This window comes from Bombina bombina, chromosome 1 (genome assembly GCF_027579735.1).
Source record: "Bombina bombina isolate aBomBom1 chromosome 1, aBomBom1.pri, whole genome shotgun sequence".
NCBI lineage: Eukaryota > Metazoa > Chordata > Amphibia > Anura > Bombinatoridae > Bombina > Bombina bombina.
The window spans coordinates 158,571,849-158,584,389 of record NC_069499.1 but is presented as its reverse complement, the minus strand read 5'-3'; the positions used below and the strand labels follow the sequence as shown (position 1 = coordinate 158,584,389).

Below are 12,541 nucleotides of genomic sequence, written 5' to 3'. Positions count from 1 at the left end.
CATTACTGTTGTAAACTCTGTCAACTTGTGGTAACGACCATTTTAAAAAAAAAAAAAAAAAAATGGAAAGTAGGCCTTAGTCATTCGTCAGGCTCAAGAAATACAAAATGTATACTTTCCTGATCAATTATTTTCTTTCGGAATGATGATCCATAGTCCTCCATAACATATTGGGTATAATTCCCTGCCACTAGGAGGAGGTAAAAAAAAAAACATGAATCATTCTTAAAGGCCCACAATGTTGCCACTGCTCCAGTAGAGTGAGCTGCAATATGTTTAGGAGGTGATTTACCCATCACCAAGTAAGCCTTGTGAATCACCTGTTTAAGCCAAGATGCCAACCCTACCTTAGTAGCTTTCTGTCCTTAACAATTCCCAGAGAAAGGCTCAAACAAACTAGAAGTTTTCTAAACTCTTTAGTCGCTTGGAGATAGAACTTCAAAGCTCTGACTACATCCAGATTATGTAACAATTTTTCCTTAGAGTTGGCAGGGTCTGGACAAAGTGAAGGAACAAAAAAAATCCTGTTTGATGTTATTAGTAGAAACCACTTTTGGAAGAAAATCATATTTGGTACACATTACAGCCTTATCCTTGTGAAAATTCAAAAATGGAGAATCACAGGATAACGAGGACAACTCAGAAACTCTTCTGGAAGAAGGGATAGCTAACAAGAAAAGCACCTTCCAAGACAACAGTTTTATGTCTATGGAGTGCGTTAGTTCAAAGGGAGCACCTTAAAGAACTGAAAGAACTAGGTTTAAATTCCAGGGAGGAGAAAAATGTCTTACAACTGGCCTAATTCTAACTAACACCTGAACAAAGGTCTGAACATCAGGAAGTTTACCCTACTTCCGATGAAAAGAACCAATAAAGCTGAAATTGGGAACAATGATCTTTCAACCATGGGTTTGGAGAAATATTAGAAGCTTGCGAGTTTGAGTGATGCTAATGACAGAGATGGAGTTTGCATAAGTATGTTGTCCAGATACTGTGCAATTGAAATCCATTGAGCTCTGATCACCACTAACAGAGCACCTAGCATCTTTCTAAAGATGCAGGGAGCTGTAGCCAGACCAAACAGAAAAGCAACAAACCAGTAGTATTTGTCCATATAAGAAAACCTCAGAAACTGATAGTGATCCCTGTGGATGGGAGTGTGCATGTATGCATCCTTGAGGTCTATTGTAGTCATAAATTGACCCTGTTAAATTAAGGGCAAGATTGTGCAAATTGTTTCCATCTTGAAAGAGGGAACCCTGACAAACATGTTTAATGTCTTTAGGTCTAAAACAGGTCTGTAGGTCCCTTCCTTCTTTGGGACAATAAACCGATTGAAGTAAAAACCTTGACCATGTTGAGATACAGGTACTGGGATAATTACCCCCATATACTCTAATTCCTGAAAACACTGTAGAAAGGCAGCTGCCTTTAACTGAAGTTTGGGAACATGTGACAGAAGAAATCTCACCCTCAAGGTAGTCTGGACCTGAAGCCTATCTGATAACCCTGAGAAATAATGTTTCAAACCCTGGGGGGTTCTGGACTGACCTGCACCAGGCCTCCTGAAAGAAACTCAGTCTGCCCCCTACCAGAACAGATTCTGGTTCAGGGGTGGCACCTTTATGATGATTTAGTGGTGGTGTTAGACTTTTTGGATTGCTTGTTCTTTGACCACGAATAACCTAGCTTCCTGGCTGATTTGTTGGGCTCAGTTTTCTGAGAAGAGGAGAACTTCTGAATTCTTGAGGACCAAAAGGAACAAAACTGATTTCCTCTTTTGTTCTTTCCCTTGATTTTTTTATCCTGAGAAAGAAAAGCTCCTTTCCCCACCAGTGACTGTCTTTATAATGGAGTCCAAGTCTGAACCGAATAGAATCTTCCCTTGGAAGTAGAGAGTCATCAGTCTATTTTTAGAGATCATGTCTGCTGACCATGATTTTACCATAAGGATCTCCTCGCCAACACTGTCATAGACATATTTTTGACATTGATCTTGATAATGTTCATTACCGCATTGCACATGAATGCTTGAGCTATTTTAAATGCTTTAATGCAGTTTTATAAATCCTCAGTAGAGGACTTGTCCACCACCATTTTCACTAGGGAGTCACACCATAGTGTTCCTGCTGTAGGTGAGAAAAAAAAGTTGGTCTAAGTAAAAGACCTGCTTGAAGAAAAAGTTTCCTTAAAAGGGATTCTAATGTGTGGTCCATTGGGTCTCTAAACAAAGTGCTATACTCCATAGGGATAGTCGTGGGTTTGGCAAGAGTAGAAATAGCACCATCAACCTTAGGGATTGTTTCCCACATTTCCACATTCTGTTCTGGAATTGGGTACATTTTCCTAAATCTGGTGGAAAAGCAAAAGGCACACCTGGTTTTTTTCCATTCCTTAGCAATATAGTCAGAGACCAAATCAGGGACCTGAAACCCCTGTGGAATTTTGGTGGAGCTTTGAAAACAATATTTAACTGATTAACAGGCTTGGTTTCAGCAGGTTTTTCCTCAGACATTTCACCTGCAATAAATTGTGCATATGCGCCACCTTAAATCTAAAAGCATTGTCATATTCAGGAACATACACAGGCTCCTGTTCATCTGATGACCCTTGCCCATCAGAACTATAAAATTTGCATCCTCATAGTCAGAGCTCTGTAAGAGAACAGGAACTTTGGGTTGATTGGAAGGGTTTTGCAAATTAACCTCATGAGACTGTGATAAATCCCCAGATGTATGCTTACACTTACTTGGCTTGGGAATTGCCACCAAACACTCTTACAACTTTATACATGCTGCTTTTAAATTCAGGAGTAAAATCAGAAGTAGCATTGGACAAACTCCCCTCTGAGAAGTGGAATGTTGTGTTTGGTTTGCATGCAAAATCCAAGGTACACAATTCTCACAAATTTGGTTGACCTGGCATACTGAAACAGATTTGCAAATTAAACAAATATATGTAACTAGAGGGATTTTAGAAACTGACATGAGAAATATGAGTGAGGACAGAAACATTTTGTTCCATGTTTGTATTAATATAGCAGTATACAATGACACCTTATATAAAAAACAGTACAGAGAAACATGTGGAGAGCCCTCTACACTATAGTAACACTCCCTCAGACACTTGTACAATCTCCCAATGTAGTAAGCTTAACAAGCCCTTAAGTATCTCCCTGGCAGCTCCTGTATGGGTACTAACCCCATTCCTGTGACTGGCAGGCACTAGAAATCAGATTAGAATTTGTTATAAATCAGGTTAAATCTAGTCACAGAGGCTCTGGATAGATGAGAGAAAAGCCCGGGAACACAAAGGGGGCGGGCTCCCGCCGGGAGCTAAGACAGTGAATTAAAAATAAGAAAAATAAATTCTCAATGTTTCTGATTAAAATAAAGTGCACCAAGGATAATATTGATATAAACCAATTTAAAAAAATGTTCCCCAGCCTAGTCCGAGCCTACACTACCGAACCACATCATGCACCAAGCTTTTGCCGGTTCTCTTAAAGGGCCATGCACATAACTTTTCAAAGTACTCCAAACATTATTCCAAAAGCTGCCAGATGGTTAAAAAGGTTAGGTTTCCCTAATAGTGTTCCCAATGCTAGTAGAACTGTTAGGAACATGATATGGAGAAAACATTGTGTCAAGAGGAGAGCAGGTGAAGTTCCCTGGCAATGCTGTTCCTGTGTCAGGCTACCTACAAATAGCCTCTGGCCTGTGTCTGTGCTCTATAAAGGCACTTACCTTATGCAGCATCCCTCCACTGCTTATCAGTCATGTCAATCTATGTCAATGCAGTGTCAGCAGTATCCAGCAGAGAGCCAATCCAGTGCAGGTATCAAGTACCGCAGAGGATTGCAGTAGAAAATACCTGAGTCCCACAGGAGGAGTCTAGGGATGAGGCTGAAGTCTTGTTGGGGAAATGCTGTGCACATAACAGGGTATTCCAGTGTCCCTTTGTCATTCAGCTGCTGTGAAGAGTCTTTTCTGTTTTCTTTGTAAATGATCCCCTCAGGGACTCTGGGTCTCACATAAGTCTGAGCTCCGAATTTGTAATCCATAAGCAAGAATCTGGAACAAACTCTATTTACAAATATCGCCTACGAGGCAAAAAAAAAAACTAAGAGAGAGTTGGGAGGTTGGAGGGTTTTAAAGCTCTTGTATGGGTTCTTGACCTCCTCCTATTGGCGGGAAATATATCCCACATTTTATGGAGGACTGGTGATCATCATCATTTTACAAAAGAAATACCGTTCAGGTAGTGTTTGCAACAATGTCTATAACAATGGTATACATTGTTGCAAACTACTGCAACGTAGAGCAAAAAGGTTAATGATTCAGATACAGCATGCAATTTTAAACAACTTTCTAAATGACCTCTGTTATCAGATGTTTTCCCTCTCTTCATATCCTATGCTGAAGGAGCAACAATGCACTACTGGGAGTTGGCTGAACACATCAGGTGAGCCAGTAACAAGAGGCATATATATGCAGCAACCAAACAGAAGCTATCTCCCAGTAGCGTAAAGCTGCTCCTGAGCCTACCTAGTTATGTTTTTCAACAAAAAATATCAAGAAAACATGTCAATTAAAAAATAGAAGTCAAATGGAAAATTGTTCAAAATTGAACACTCTACCTGAATGATGAAAGTTTAATTTTTACTTTACTGTCCCTTTAAGCAGACTGACAGGCCCATTTATCAAAGGGCTTGCGGACCTGATCCGACACTGCGGATCAGGTCCGCAAGACCTCGCTAAATGCGGAGAGCAATACGCTCTCCGCATTTAACATTGCACCAGCAGCTCACAAGAGCTGCTGGTGCAACGCCGCCCCCTGCTGACTCGCGGCCAATCGGCCGCCAGCAGGGAGCTGTCAATCAACCCGATCGTATTCGATCGGGTTGATGTCCGGCAATTCCTGTCCGCCTGTTCAGAGCAGGCGGACAGGGTTATGGAGCAGCGGTCTTTTGACCGCTGCTTCATAAGTTGTGTTTCTAGCGAGTCTGAAGACTCGCCAGAAACACGGCCCTTCAAGCTCCGTACGGAGCTTGATAAATGGGCCTGTATATATGAGTAATATTGAACAATAAGTAAATGTCTCCTCAATTCCTCCAGAACATGGAAATGATACACTCATAGTATAGAATTATATTTCTACAAATATCCTTCAACACCGTAATCTATGGTTCAGTAACTCTGGTAATAAAGAGATAGATTATGAACAAGAACTGAAATAGCAAACAACAGTACTTCTTATAGTGTAAAAGTTAAATATACTTAATGGACAAGGGTAGGTCCATAGCTATGCCTGTTATTTAGACCGCCAATGACTACAATAAATGTTTGAACATTATACTATTATTATTTTCATAATTATCTGTATAAGATATCTTATTCTGCAGGGCTTGAAAGTGAGAATAGTAAATAAAAAAAACACTCATATAAAAACAGAAATTTTTTAGAATAGATAAATTAGTTGCAATGACGGTCCACGTGCCAGCTAGTAGAGTTTTCTATTTATCCAGAAATATAATTTACAGACCGGAGAGAGTTTTTCCAAGCTTAAAATTGTAACTAAACTTTAAGAAAGTCTTACCTCTGGTGTAACATCTCTAGGGGCAAAACCAGTTCCTCCTGTTGTTAGGATCAAGTTAAGTTCTTTTTCATCACACCAGTCTATCAAAGATTCCTGTCAAAGATAGATAAACTTTTGTTGGAGAAGCTCAGTGTAACACAAACTCTACATAACTAGTTTAGTAGGAAATTTAAAGGTCTACTAAGCCGTATTGTTGACAGTAACTTAACAAGTCCAACTTTCAATATGGCTTTCAGAAAAGATACAGCTAATTCATGGCCTGCAGTTATCCTATAGAGTATCATATGTTTATGCACTATTAGGAAGGACATGGAGTCGTTCGGAATAATATAGATGAAAGATATAGAGATGGGATGAAAAAAGGAACATGAAGAATAAAATGGAAAAAGAAAAAAAGACAGTGAGGATAGATAAAAAAAACAAAAACAAGTAGCCCATCTAATCTGCCCATATTTCTTCCTGAACGGTTCAAATTAATTAATTCTAAGGATAGCCTTACATATATCCTAGGCAGTCTTGAACGCTAAGAAATAAAGGATAATACTGAAAACACAGCTAAAATAAATTAAAGCTGAGGCTGTGTTTGTCATTAAGTCTTGCTCTGGAAGTTTCAACCTTCCTAAGCATTTTGCATTTCTGCTACACTCTATCAGTGACAAGGGGTGTCACATCCCAAGCCAAGTCACCTTTACCTAATCCTGATGTCTGGATAATTAAACACTAGATGATTATAATTTCATGTATATTTTGAAATCAAGAATTTCGATCAGTTCCAGATAATATATAAAGCTTAATAAAGGATAAGGTTACAAATATAACCAAGTAGAAAAAAATGCAAGTGATCTTTATCCAAACCAACTGTAAATAAAATGATTTTATTAATTTAAAAAGCATAAAAATCATGAGTTTATCATTTATTATTCTCATTTAACATCTAACTTAAATTGGACTGAGATAAAAGTCCATAATGGGCCATTTTGTGGGTCAGAATATAAATTTATTTACCAACAGAACCAACCTATTGGGAAAAAAAATTATTTGTACCAACAGCAAGGATTTCTAAATTACACTTCTTGCTGCATTCTCACCATATTAAATCCCCACAACAATATACCCCTGCATAATTAACCAAAGACCCACTCTGGATTCCCCCCACTATGCAAAATGCCACAATAAAAAAAAACATTTCTAACAATAATTCCCTCCACTATAAAGAACTACCATCAATTTAAATCTCCTTCCCCTTTGCCGAGTACCCACTATGGGCCAGATTACAAGTGGATTGCTATTTGACACTCCCACTCGAGCGTTGATTTGCTAGAAGTGAGCTTTTTGCACTCATCGGGTAGTGCTTGTATTATGAGTTTAAAGCAAACTGTTTTTGCACGTGTAACAAACTAATGCGACAAGCACAAAAAGCTGAAGTTAGAATATCGTGTGCTCGTTCATGTATTCCCCCATAGAAGTCAATGGAGAGAAAAAAGTGGAAAAAACTGTTTGCGCTCCACTCGTAATCTGGCCCTTAATTGCAACAACTTCAACACCCAGACTGCAATGTACCCACAAATATGATTTCAACCACTGGCATAAACAACATGTCACTTTAACATGTAGAAAAACATGATTATCTGCAACAAGAATGAAATCAAGGAAATTTAGAGGAAAAGAAAGATATTTGCAGACAATTTAGAGCTAGATTACAAGTGGAGTGGAATCGTTTGCGCCATAGCGATAAGGGGTATATTGTGAGGGTTGCCACTCATTGAGCTTACCGCTGGTATTATATTTACGCTAGAATCATTACCGCAATTTCAGAGCTGTGGTTAACTGTTTGGCGAAAATAAAAAGTTGCATAAAATTTCAAAAATACATTACAAAGTACAGTTGCATTTATAATAACACTAATAAAAAAAAAATAAAGTTATAAGGGCTCAAAGATATGAGATCTCAGGTGTTAAAATAAAAACAGAATTTATGCTTACCTGATAAATTACTTTCTCCAACGGTGTGTCCGGTCCACGGCGTCATCCTTACTTGTGGGATATTCTCTTCCCCAACAGGAAATGGCAAAGAGTCCCAGCAAAGCTGGTCACATGATCCCTCCTAGGCTCCGCCCACCCCAGTCATTCGACCGACGGACAGGAGGAAATATATATAGGAGAAACCATATGATACCGTGGTGACTGTAGTTAGAGAAAATAATTCATCAGACCTGATTAAAAAACCAGGGCGGGCCGTGGACCGGACACACCGTTGGAGAAAGTAATTTATCAGGTAAGCATAAATTCTGTTTTCTCCAACATTGGTGTGTCCGGTCCACGGCGTCATCCTTACTTGTGGGAACCAATGCCAAAGCTTTAGGACACGGATGAAGGGAGGGAGCAAATCAGGTCACCTAAATGGAAGGCACCACGGCTTGCAAAACCTTTCTCCCAAAAATAGCCTCCGAAGAAGCAAAAGTATCAAATTTGTAAAATTTGGCAAAAGTGTGCAGTGAAGACCAAGTCGCTGCCTTACATATCTGGTCAACAGAAGCCTCGTTCTTGAAGGCCCATGTGGAAGCCACAGCCCTAGTGGAGTGAGCTGTGATTCTTTCAGGAGGCTGCCGTCCGGCAGTCTCATAAGCCAATCGGATAATGCTTTTAAGCCAAAAGGAAAGAGAGGTAGAAGTCGCTTTTTGACCTCTCCTTTTACCAGAATAAACAACAAACAAGGAAGATGTTTGTCTGAAATCTTTAGTAGCCTCTAAATAGAATTTTAGAGCACGGACTACGTCCAAATTGTGTAACAAACGTTCCTTCTTTGAAACTGGATTCGGACACAAAGAAGGTACAACTATCTCCTGGTTAATATTTTTGTTGGAAACAACTTTCGGAAGAAAACCAGGCTTAGTACGCAAAACCACCTTATCTGCATGGAACACCAGATAGGGCGGAGAACACTGCAGAGCAGATAACTCTGAAACTCTTCTTGCAGAAGAAATTGCAACCAAAAACAAAACTTTCCAAGATAATAACTTAATATCTACGGAATGTAAGGGTTCAAACGGAACCCCTTGAAGAACTGAAAGAACTAGATTTAGACTCCAGGGAGGAGTCAAAGGTCTGTAAACAGGCTTGATCCTAACCAGAGCCTGAACAAATGCTTGAACATCTGGCACAGCTGCCAGTCTTTTGTGAAGTAAAACAGATAAAGCAGAGATCTGTCCCTTCAGAGAACTTGCAGATAATCCTTTCTCCAGACCTTCTTGTAGAAAGGATAGAATCTTAGGAATTTTTGTCTTGTTCCATGGGAATCCTTTAGATTCACACCAACAGATATATTTTTTCCATATTTTATGGTAAATTTTTCTAGTTACAGGCTTTCTAGCCTGAATCAGAGTATCTATTACAGAATCTGAAAACCCACGCTTTGATAAAATCAAGCGTTCAATCTCCAAGCCGTCAGTTGGAGGGAAACCAGATTCGGATGTTCGAATGGACCCTGAACAAGAAGGTCCTGTCTCAAAGGTAGCTTCCATGGTGGAGCCGATGACATATTCACCAGGTCTGCATACCAAGTCCTGCGTGGCCACGCAGGAGCTATCAAGATCACCGAGGCCCTCTCCTGATTGATCCTGGCTACCAGCCTGGGGATGAGAGGAAACGGTGGGAATACATAAGCTAGGTTGAAGGTCCAAGGTGCTACTAGTGCATCTACTAGAGTCGCCTTGGGATCCCTGGATCTGGACCCGTAGCAAGGAACCTTGAAGTTCTGACGAGACGCCATCAGATCCATGTCTGGAATGCCCCATAATTGAGTTATTTGGGCAAAGATTTCCGGATGGAGTTCCCACTCCCCCGGATGGAATGTCTGACGACTCAGAAAATCCGCTTCCCAATTTTCCACTCCTGGGATGTGGATCGCAGACAAGTGGCAGGAGTGATCCTCCGCCCATTGAATTATCTTGGTCACTTCTTTCATCGCCAGGGAACTCCTTGTTCCCCCCTGATGATTGATATATGCAACGGTCGTCATGTTGTCTGACTGAAACCTTATTAATTTGGCCTTTGCTAGTTGAGGCCAAGCTCTGAGAGCATTGAATATCGCTCTCAGTTCCAGAATGTTTATCGGGAGAAGAGACTCTTCCCGAGACCATAGACCCTGAGCTTTCAGGGATTCCCAGACCGCGCCCCAGCCCACTAGGCTGGCGTCGGTCATGACAATGACCCACTCTGGTCTGCGGAAGCTCATTCCCTGTGACAGATTGTCCAGGGTCAGCCACCAACGGAGTGAATCTCTGGTCTTTTGATCTACTTGAATCGTCGGAGACAAGTCTGTATAATCCCCATTCCACTGTCTGAGCATGCACAGTTGTAATGGTCTTAGATGAATTCGTGCAAAAGGAACTATGTCCATTGTTGCAACCATCAATCCTATTACTTCCATGCACTGCGCTATGGAAGGACGAGGAACAGAGTGAAGTACTTGACAAGAGCTTAGAAGTTTTGATTTTCTGACCTCTGTCAGAAAAATCCTCATTTCTAAGGAATCTATTATTGTTCCCAAGAAGGGAACTCTTGTTGACGGGGACAGAGAACTTTTTTCTTTGTTCACCTTCCATCCGTGAGATCTGAGAAAGGCTAGGACGATGTCCGTATGAGCCTTTGCTTTTGACATGGACGACGCTTGAATCAGGATGTCGTCCAAGTAAGGTACTACTGCAATGCCCCTTGGTCTTAGAACCGCTAGAAGGGACCCTAGTACCTTTGTGAAAATCCTTGGAGCAGTGGCTAATCCGAATGGAAGTGCCACAAACTGGTAATGCTTGTCCAGAAAAGCGAACCTTAGGAACTGATGATGTTCCTTGTGGATAGGAATATGTAGGTACGCATCCTTTAAATCCACGGTAGTCATAAATTGATTTTCCTGGATAGTAGGTAGGATCGTTCGAATAGTTTCCATTTTGAACGATGGTACCCTGAGAAATTTGTTTAGGATCTTTAGATCCAAAATTGGTCTGAATGTTCCCTCTTTTTTGGGAACTATGAACAGATTGGAATAAAATCCCATTCCTTGTTCTCTTATTGGAACTGGATGTATCACTCCCATCTTTAACAGGTCTTCTACACAATGTAAGAATGCCTGTCTCTTTATTTGGTTTGAAGATAATTGAGACCTGTGGAACCTTCCCCTTGGGGGTAGTTCCTTGAATTCCAGGAGATAACCTTGAGAAACTATTTCTAGCGCCCAAGGATCCTGAACATCTCTTGCCCAAGCCTGAGCAAAGAGAGAAAGTCTGCCCCCCACTAGATCCGGTCCCGGATCGGGGGCTATCCCTTCATGCTGTTTTGGTAGCAGTGGTAGGCTTCTTGGCCTGCTTACCCTTGTTCCAGCCTTGCATTGGTTTCCAGGCTGGTTTGGGTTGTGAAGTATTACCCTCTTGCTTAGAGGATACAGAATTAGAGACTGGTCCGTTTCTGCGAAAGGGACGAAAATTAGGCTTATTTTTAGCCTTAAAAGACCTATCCTGTGGGAGGGCGTGGCCCTTTCCCCCAGTGATGTCTGAAATAATCTCTTTCAAATCAGGTCCAAATAATGTTTTACCTTTGAAAGGAATGTTAAGCAATTTTGTCTTGGAAGACACATCCGCTGACCAAGACTTTAGCCAAAGCGCTCTGCGCGCCACGATAGCAAACCCTGAATTTTTCGCCGCTAATCTAGCTAATTGCAAAGCGGCATCTAAAACAAAAGAGTTAGCCAATTTAAGTGCTTTAACTCTGTCCATAACCTCCTCATACGAAGATTCTTTACTGAGCGATTTTTCTAGTTCCTCGAACCAGAAACACGCTGCCGTAGTGACAGGAACAATGCATGAAATTGGTTGTAGAAGGTAACCTTGCTGTACAAAAATCTTTTTAAGCAAACCCTCTAATTTCTTATCCATAGGATCTTTGAAAGCACAACTATCTTCGATAGGAATAGTAGTGCGTTTGTTTAGAGTAGAAACCGCCCCCTCGACCTTGGGGACTGTCTGCCATAAGTCCTTTCTGGGGTCGACTATAGGAAATAATTTCTTAAATATAGGGGGGGGGACAAAAGGTATGCCGGGCCTTTCCCACTCTTTATTTACTATGTCCGCCACCCGCTTGGGTATAGGAAAAGCGTCGGGGGGCACCGGAACCTCTAGGAACTTGTCCCTCTTACATAATTTCTCTGGAATGACCAAATTGTCACAATCATCCAGAGTAGATAACACCTCCTTAAGCAGTGCGCGGAGATGTTCTAATTTAAATTTAAATGTCACAACATCAGGTTCAGCTTGATGAGAAATTTTTCCTGAATCTGAGATTTCTCCATCAGACAAAACCTCCCTCATGGCCCCTTGAGATTGGTGTGAGGGTATGTCAGAACAGTTATCATCAGCGTCCTCTTGCTCTTCAGTGTTTAAAACAGAGCAATCGCGCTTTCTCTGATAAGTAGGCATTTTGGATAAAAGATTTGCTATGGAGTTATCCATTACAGCCGTTAATTGTTGCATGGTAATAAGTATTGGCGCACTAGATGTACTAGGGGCCTCCTGTGTGGGCATAACTGGTGTAGACACAGTAGGGGATGATGTAGTATCATGTTTACTCCCCTCATTTGAGGAATCATCTTGGGCAATATCATTATCTGTGGCATTACTGTCCTTACTTTGTTTGGACACTATGGCACAATTATCACATAAATTTAAATGGGGAGACACATTGGCTTTCATACATATAGAACATAGCTTATCTGATGGTACAGACATGTTAAACAGGCTTAAACTTGTCAACAAAGCACAAAAAACGTTTTAAAATAAAACCGTTACTGTCACTTTAAATTTCAAACTGAAAACACTTTATTACTGAATATGTGAAAAAGTATGAAGGAATTGTTCAAAATTCACCAAAATTTCACCACAGTGTCTTAAGGCATT

General features: G+C 40.7%; 1 protein-coding gene across 1 annotated transcript in view; it reads right to left on the bottom strand.

Moving 5' to 3' along the window:
- The window catches only part of GPHN (gephyrin), a 1,061,400-nt gene that overhangs the window by 637,236 nt on the left and 411,623 nt on the right, over positions 1 to 12,541 (bottom strand). Inside the window, 1 exon segment of the mRNA XM_053697683.1 lies at positions 5,599 to 5,691. Within this exon segment, the coding sequence (XP_053553658.1) occupies positions 5,599 to 5,691 (93 nt within the window).